At 51.6% G+C, this 8,585-nt stretch overlaps 2 protein-coding genes across 2 annotated transcripts; one reads left to right on the top strand and one right to left on the bottom strand.

The window, feature by feature from the left end:
* Positions 1-3,803: 3,803 nt before the first annotated feature.
* Positions 3,804-6,679, bottom strand: CALCA (calcitonin related polypeptide alpha). The gene is made up of 4 exons (XM_030949751.1): positions 6,602-6,679; positions 5,567-5,662; positions 5,152-5,283; positions 3,804-4,342 (listed from the first exon to the last, which is right to left on the bottom strand). The coding sequence occupies exons 2-4, from the start codon at positions 5,650-5,652 to the stop codon at positions 4,144-4,146; spliced, it is 417 nt and encodes a 138-aa protein (XP_030805611.1). The 5' UTR covers positions 5,653-5,662; positions 6,602-6,679; the 3' UTR covers positions 3,804-4,143.
* Positions 6,680-6,815: 136 nt separating this feature from the next.
* Positions 6,816-8,165, top strand: LOC115904031 (transcription initiation factor TFIID subunit 4-like). The gene has a single exon (XM_030949066.1). It carries the CDS (start codon positions 6,816-6,818, stop codon positions 8,163-8,165), a length of 1,350 nt encoding a protein of 449 aa, XP_030804926.1.
* The last annotated feature ends 420 nt before the right edge of the window (positions 8,166-8,585 follow it).

Below are 8,585 nucleotides of genomic sequence, written 5' to 3'. Positions count from 1 at the left end.
GGAAATCCCTTGCATAATTTCGTTACACTGAAAAGAGGGACTAACAGTTTTTAGATTAGATGGATATACAGCTGACACTCAATTATGCAGAGCCTCAGGTGTCTCTCAGCAGAGAATGGCTGTAAATGGGAAAAAATAAACTGCCTGACCATTTAGACTTTAAAGCCAGAAGGGGCCTATGGGCATTGCCTGGCTTCTTGTTGAATATGAATCACTAAAATACATGTATTCACCCCAACAACTGTACTTAGCATTCTATCTTTGATAAGATTAAACTGCTGAGTGCTGTACTAGGAAACAAAGAAACAAGGTGCCACCTGTGCCCAAAGGATCTGCAGTGACAGGGAAAGGGGTTGCTGAGGTTGCCAGGCAATCCCAGCATATGACCCCCACTTTGTGTAAAGAAAATCGGGGGGAAACACCCAAAACATAGCAACAAACACTGACAGGCTCCAGAGCTGGCAGTTTGGTCTAACCCAAGCAGGTCCTTGCACAAACACAGGGCAGTGGCTCACCTCCTGCAAGGCCTGCTTTGCACGCTGACCTACCAGGGCTGCTGCTCCGAAGAGTGACCCCGCAGCCAGGAACGAGCACAGACTGGAGTCACTGGGCGGCCTCAGTGTCCCCCCTGGGCTGGCCAAGCTCCTCCTTGTGACACCTGCAGCACAGACACACAGGGACAGCATGAGAACCTTCACCTCTGCTCTGCACAGCAAGGTGGAGCCTCCCTCCCTGGAGATAATGCAGAACCCCCTGGATGCAATCCTGCGCTGTGGGATGTAGGATGACCCTGCTGGAGCAGGGAGGTGGCACCACACGATGCCCCTGTGGCCTCTGCCCTCACCCATTCTGGGACTCATCTGAATTGATGAAGCAGATTTTAGGGTCAGGCTGTAAAGCACGAAACAAATCTAAACAAATATCTGACTCAGCTGCTAAACTGAAGCAGCAGCAGCTTTGAGAAGGAAGTTGGCAGCACCACTTAGAAGTCCATGGAATGGATCCAGCTACCCTCTTCTCCACTCACTCTAATTATTTATCCCTGATCCCTAAATAGACTCTGTCTCAGGATTGCTTCAAAGAAATGTACGTTTCTGTAGCTTCTCTTTCTCTTCCTAATTCACTTTTTTTGACTTTACACAAGAATCTACAGCCGATGTCAGGCCATTTCACCTGAACTAGAGCCTGAATCAAATGATTTTGTTTTAAACTACACAATGAAATTTGTCCCCATGTTTTTACTAGATGTACCTGCGGCTTCATCTTATTTTGCTAGCAGAAGTCTAAGTGGTGGCTTTTTGGTTCATTTGGGGTTTTTTTAATATATATAAAAAGCAGCTATTCTTTCTGCTCTGAACTTTTGACTCAAACCCTAGTATTTATAGTTAATAAGGCCAGAGCAGATCAATGGACTAACTGATCTGCAATGATGTTGGCTTGGCGCCACACGTCTCCAGAAGCATATCCAAATGAAAAATCAGTTTCTCAATCCAAGTGTATCTAAAATACTTTTTTTAATTCTGCGTAAATTCACAAATAATACAATACTGAAGTGATCTCTTTTTTTTTTAAACATACTGTACAATCAGGATAGTTAAGTGTTTTACATCAAGGCACAGCACACTGTATAATACACATATGCCTTGCCAGGCAGCAGCTTAGTATAATCCCCGAGATTTGGCAGTAGGGCCAGGATAAGTAGCATGGATCACATAAGCTGGAAGATAAATAAATAATAGATGCCGTCACATTTTATTTGAAATAGAGTTGCATATAAAAAGAATATACAATAATTTAACTTTAATAACTAGATTCTCTTTTACTATACATAACAGAAGTGTTTTCATTTGTATTAAATAAAACATTTTCAATAGTAGGATGAAAAATTAATCTTTTTGGTGGTCTTGGTTTATGAAGAAGAGTTGCTTCCATTAGAAATTAAAGTCGAGTTTTCAGTTTCATTGCAATCTGTAAGAAAGAAAACCAGAGTTACTGATACATTGACAATGAAATGTTGGTGGTAAAACAATCCAACAATTCCAACCAAATGGTTGTGTTTAGTCAAGGCACTGTGAAGGTGGTTACACAAGCAGAACATCTCCAAAAGCTCTTGTACACTCCTCTTTGTTCTACTTGTAACATCTTTTTTCTTTCCCCACTCTTACTCCCCCTGTCTTCTCAGAGGTGACCACTGCAGGTCTGTTATTCCCCCCACACAACCAGAACACTGGTGATGCCCCAGGCTCTGTTTGGTGCTGTGCACTTACCGGGTTCACGTCACCATTCAGCTCCTCACATCTGGACGCTTCTCCTCCGCCTGCCAAAGGCCTTGGAGCCCACGTTGGTTGGCACAAAGTTGTTCTTGCCCACTGCCCCTGACCTGCTCAGGAAGTCTGCCAGGCGGTGGGTCACACAGGTGGCTGTGTTGCAGGCCCTCTTCTGTGCTGTTACACTGCTTTTCAGGAGGAAAAGGAAGAGTTAGCTCCCGCAGCACGAGCCCTGCAGGCAGTCAGACATCACTATGGCCAGCAAAGGCTCTGCTGCAGGACTAAAAGCAGGCTGGCAGTGCAGCAGGCATTTGCACCTTCTGTGCATGGCTTAGAACTGCTAAAAGAAGCCTCTTCATGGTTTTCTGTTTCAGGCTCACTTTATAAAAGAGCTGGACTGAAGACTAAATCCAGGCCAGATTTTCAGCCTCACCTGCACTACTGCCTGCCTCCAGCCAGGGATTATGGGCATGGAAAGGAGCTGAGGAGGTTCAGATCTAGAGTATTTAAACAATCCCCTCTTCCTCCAAAAGCTCACATTTGTATTTTGCTTGAGGTGCTCCTGAGAGGCAGTAGCCAGCACAGATTTTTCACTTGTCACTCCAACACCTGTGCTCCCTAACAGCCAGAAAACAAATGGAATTGCAGCATCAGTGACCACTACAGGAGCTCTGCCAGTGACTCTGACCAGCTGCCTTCAGAGCTGAACCACACAAAGACACTGCTTCCAGGTGCTCAGTGGGAATGGGAGAACCTCTCCTTCCTCCAGCTGGACCTTTGTCTACTACAGAACTCCAGCATGGGGCAGTTCAGACTGTGACAGTATTAGTTCTCTGCTCACAATTCAGCCTACAGCTAACAGTTGTGCTACATGGGGAACTTCAAGGAATATGCATTCATACAATCCTTGCTTGAAGAATTTTCTACTAAAGCAATGAGTTTTTCTTGCAGTAGGAGGGATTTTTCTCAGCTAAGCATCACAAGGCAATTTCTTAATTTTAACAATGAAGAGTTACTTTTACAATCAATGCCAACTTTTTGAAAGAGGCCTCTAATTACAAGATAGATGCAGCGCTGAAACAGAACTGTAAAGAAATCTGGGTTTGGCTCTTAATGCAAGACAATCTAAGATAGGTGAATTGTAAATCGACACAAATATTTTAAAGGTACATAAGTTTTAAATATAGTGCAAAGACCTATTGTAAAATAAGAAAAAGACCACAAAATTCTTACCTGGACATGTTCAGCACCCAGTTTTAAACAGGATTACATTTCTAGTTTGTTAGAATGAATAAGTATGAGCCTTCCTGATTTCTTTGCTTCTCAGGGTTCCTACCAACAGGATTGCATGCATGCCTGATTACAGCAGTACATATAAATTTGTATGTAGAACTTTGACTTCTAAGCTCTCTCTGAACTTTTCTAGAAGTTACTAGCATTGCCTCTCTTGAACATTAAGACAAGTTGCAACATTTTTCTAACCTCATCTAGAAATCTCACATTCTAAAACAAAATGTTAAACTAAGCAGATCTAACCCTTATAGAAAAATAGGTTTATTGAACAAGTGCATGGGTAAGCACAAAAGAAAAAATCTACTCATACATTTAGCAGCCAGAAATGAAGAACCTTTTTTAGAATTTTTTTTTAATCAATGTCTAAGAAAATCATTTGGAATGTCAAGGCAGTGCTGATCATTTTTATTTATTTTTTCCCCTAGTTTGATATGCATGTTATACTCTTGGTCTTCCTAACATTAGGTCCATCTCAAACATTCTCTGTCGAAAACAGAATCAAAAGAACACAGCAAAGTTAGCAATCAAAGTTATATCCACATGCATCAGGTTAAAAAAGGGAAAGGGGGAGAAATAAGCATGTCTAGTTGTTTCCCAGGGGCTCCCCATAGTTTGCATAGCGTTCATGTTCCAGGTCACTCAGCACATTCCGCTTCTTGCCAGGAGTTCCAGCCCCGACGTCAGTGCGAGGGTAAGTTTGCAATTTGTGCAATTCTTGAGACAGTTTGCCCAGCACACAAGTACTCAGACTGGCACAGCGTTTGGAAATGGGCTTATCCAGGCTGCAGGGGGGAAAGAAAATAAAAACATGCCCAAAGGAAGAGTAACCTCAAGCATGCACATCCATGCATTTCTTCCCCGCATTAAAGATCTACTGCTAGGAAACTTAAACATTCATTCAAAATAAATCCAAACCCTCCACATCGCATTCCATGCAAGGCAAGTCCATACAAAAGCAGTCAGAAGGAAAACACCATTTGTTAATGAATCCAATTTTGTTGACAAGCAAGTCCATTAGCCTTTTGGATGCTCATACAGTCAGAGGTCAGGGAGCTGAACTTCCCCCACATCCCGCATGCTGTTCAGTGTCTCATCCATCCCCATGCATTGCAATGCAAATCCTGTTAGGATAATGCAAGTGCTCCTGCATGCCTTTGGTCCCAGAGACAGTGGCGCTGCTGCGTGCATCAGGAGGAACACATCCCTCCTGCCAGGGACTTTCCATGCCTTACACCAGCATGCACTTGCACGACAGAGAATCCAAGAGTGACTGAGTAATGCCCTAACACTCCCACTGGGAAGACATACCTTTTGCTGCCATATTTTAACACAACCTACTCATTCAAGCTCAAATCGCCCTCCACTTTCAGAAATAAGAGACAGACAGAGGCAGGTTAACTAGATGGAAGCCATTCTCTTGACACCAACACTAGGATGTCTCTGCAGTATCACCCTTTACCAGTCAGCCATAACCCCAAGAGAACAAAAAGGAACTTGACCTGCAGAGGGTCTGCCCAAATGGCTTTTGCTAAATATCAAACATATAACACTCCCACATTGCTTTTCTGCTGCTCAGGGCTGCAGTCCTTACCTGTTCCCCTCGGAGGTTTGCTCCAGCTCCTCTGCTGTCATCTGTATGAACTCCTTCACCAGTGCGTTTAATAACCGCCGAGCTTCGTAATCACTGAGAGCCACTCGGTCCGTGAGGGACTCCAAGCCAGGTCTGGGCAGAGGCAAGGGAAACAGGGTGAGTAAAGCCCAGGCTGCTGCAGGGAGAGGGGTTTGGCAGGCTGTGTGTCATTGACAGTGCCTTTCAGGCTGTGAATGTGCGAGCCCCGATGCGCTCTCCTCACGCGCAGCGTCGGGAGGTTTAAAGATGGAATCAAAACAAAAAGCAGCCACCTTTCTCCTTCACCACGATCTGTTTCCCTCCTGAAGCTCTCAGGAATATTAAGCATTTTCATCCCATTCAGACAGAGCACTCAGCAACAGGACCAGCTTCTTACCTGACTGGGGCTGCCTGGAAGCTGTCCATCTGGCACACAACCAAGGCATAAACAGCAAGGAAAGATGAAATCTTCAGCATAACCATGATTTCCTCTCTACAACAAAGAGGTACATCAAGCAATGGCTGTTTTCCAACCCTCTCAATCCTGCAAGTTCCACTAAAGAGGTCATTACTTCCCAGCCACAAGTAGCACAAATATGAACCGCTCTATATCTTTAACTCACCTTTTTGTTTATTGTGATTATTGCTATTGTGCTTTAGTTTTCTCAAAATTTTATTATAGCTTGGCTCTATTACAGGGCAGAAAAATGTGGCTCTTCAGACCTGCAGCTATTTGCATTCAATTTAAAGCAGTTTTCCTATAACTGGTAGAAAATATGTTCCTCTGACTACTGCACACAATGTCACAGCCAGTGTGCCCGACATGGACAGATACAAATCACAAGGAAAAACCATAAGTGTTTAACATTTCTGAGAACCAAGAGCCCTTGTTAGCACTTTACCTGAAGCTGCTTGCTTCTTGCCAGCCGGCACACTAACACACCCCAGTTCAGATTACACTAAGAATTAAGTAATTTCAATAAACACTTCTACTCTCAAACCAGAGAACAGGGTAAGTTAAAAATCAGTCATAAGCACAAAAGCTGTAAAAATATCTATTACTGAAGAGTTGGGATACACCTCTCTCATAACATCAGTGTCTTGCACTCCAAGGAGCGCATCACAACCACATTATCCTCATTTTTGCCAGCTCCCGGTACTCGATGGGAACCATGACCCCACTTCCAAAGGACGCCCCTCTTTCCCGCGGCTCCCCGGCCGTGACCTTTGCCGCAGCACTTTGTCCTGGCCGGACACGCCGCGTCGAGTGAGCGACCGAGCGGGGAAGGGCTGTCCCCCCCGCCTGGGCTCCCGCTGCCCCGCGCACCCGAGCCGTGAGCGGCGGTCCCCCAGCCCCGCGCCCCGGCAGAGCCGCGAGGCTGCCGCGTCCCGCCCCGCGCAGGAGCCGCGGCGTGCGCAGCGCGGCGCTTACCGGGGTTGGGAGCGGAGCGCGGGAGGGGCGCGGTGCCGGTGCCGGTGTCGCCGCCGATCCGCGGGGTCCCGCACCGCCCGCCGCCCCTTTATACCTGCCGCCGCCGCCGCCGCCTGCGTGGGCGCCCGCGCGCGCCCGCCAGCCAATCACCGCGCCGGCCGCCCGACGGGGCCCGCTCCTCCATTGGGCGCCAATCGGGCCGGGCGGTGACGTCATGGCCCGCTCCGTGCGGGTCCCATTCACAAAAATCGCGGCGCGGCGCGGCCGGGGCGCTGCGCAGGGCGGGGCGGGGGGGCCGCTCCCGGCGCGCCCCCGCTGCACCGCTCACGCGTGGCGACCTCTGCAGCAGCGGGACCGCATTGCAGAGCGGGGCCGCTCCCTCCCTCCCTCCCCGGGAATTCCCGCCATCCCCCGGACGCCGCCGCGGCTCCGGCGCGCAGCCCGGGCGCACCCGGCGCTCTCCCGACGCCTCGGGAGCATCCCCCGCCGGCGGGATGTGCAGCGGGGCAGAGGCACGGCGGGCGGCAGCGCCGAGGGGAGCACACCGGGGCAGCTCCTCGGCAGAGGAGGGAGCGCTGGCGGCGGCACCCGCCGCTGCCCACCGGGGCAGGGGACAAGTGGCACCTGTGAGCGGCAGCGAGCGGCTCCGTGCTCTGCCCTACCGGGCGCCCGCACCTCCCCCCCGGGCCGGGGCCGAGTTTCCTCCGAGAGGAAACTCTCAGCGTCACCAGCATCTCCATCACAACTTCAGGGCAGGTGCAGGTGCAGGTGCAGCGCCTCTCGGCGCACGGAAGATGCTCCCGGGAAGGGGGGCTGGCCCCCGCGCCGCCCGCGGGGATTACCGGGCAGCTGCGCGCCGCCCATGCATCACCCGCCGAGGAGCCTCTGTCACGGCAGCACCTGCCCGCTCAGGATGTTTGCCCGGGCGGTGTTTGCCCAGGCGCAGCGGCGGGGGACACTCGACACGGGGGGGACACAGCCGTGCTGCCGCCCCCCGGAGCGGGCGCGGGGAGGGGCAGAAGCGGCCCGGGAGAGATGCTCGGCAGCGCCTGGGCGCACAGAGCGCTCCCCCGCCTCCCGAGGCACCGGGAGCGCCTGTCCTGCCCGCCCGAAGGCGCTGGGCGTTTGCCGAGCACGGCAGCCCCGCCGCTCACGGGCTGCCCGCCGGGCGGGGACGCGCAGGGTCCCCCACCGTCCCCGGGACCCCCGGAGTGACCGCGCTCCGCCCGTCCCCGCCCCTGTCCCCGCTCCCCGGCATCCTCCCCGGCTCCCGGCGCTGCGGGCACCGCCGGCGGCGGCGCTGGGAGGAGACGCCTGTGTCGCTGCCGCCGTCCCCGGCGGTGACACCGCGGCCAGCAGAGCCCCGCGCACACTGCGCGCACTGACTGCGCAGGTGAGCGGCGCGGCTGGATGGATGGCGCCTTTCGCCGCTCCTATGGATGGGGAGCGCTCCTGGGAACATCCCGGCGGCTCCTCGTTTATGTTTTTGCAGCCGATGACCGGGTCACTCCCGGCGGCAGCAGCCGTGTGCTCACCGGGGGATGGAGAGCCGCGGGGCGGGTGATGTTCTGTTGATGAGATTTTAGCTGGGAAGTTTGGGAAAAAACCCACGAACACACAGAAACCCCTGGCGAGTGGCTGCCGTCCGGGCAGGGACCGCCGTGTCCATCGCCATCGCCTCTCGGGGCGCCCCGGCCCCCTGCGTTCCCAGCGCGGGGGCGGGCGCGGCGCCGCTTCGCCGCCCTCGTTTGGCAGAACCACAATTACAAAACCCTCTCGGTTTTGGGGTCTGAGTTCTGCTTTCTTCCAAGTGACAACCCAATCCACTTTGGGGGTTTTGGGGTTTTTTTGGGGTTGATTCCCCCTTCCCTCCAACACGTCTTCGTAGCCCTTCACGAGCAGCATCCCTCGAGGGTGTGGCAGAGGGGATGCTCCCTGGAAGGTTTTCTCATTCCCCCCCGCTCTGCCAAATTTGAAAGTTCGT

Source organism: Camarhynchus parvulus, chromosome 5 (genome assembly GCF_901933205.1).
Source record: "Camarhynchus parvulus chromosome 5, STF_HiC, whole genome shotgun sequence".
NCBI lineage: Eukaryota > Metazoa > Chordata > Aves > Passeriformes > Thraupidae > Camarhynchus > Camarhynchus parvulus.
This window is presented reverse-complemented; position numbering and strand designations above follow the sequence as displayed.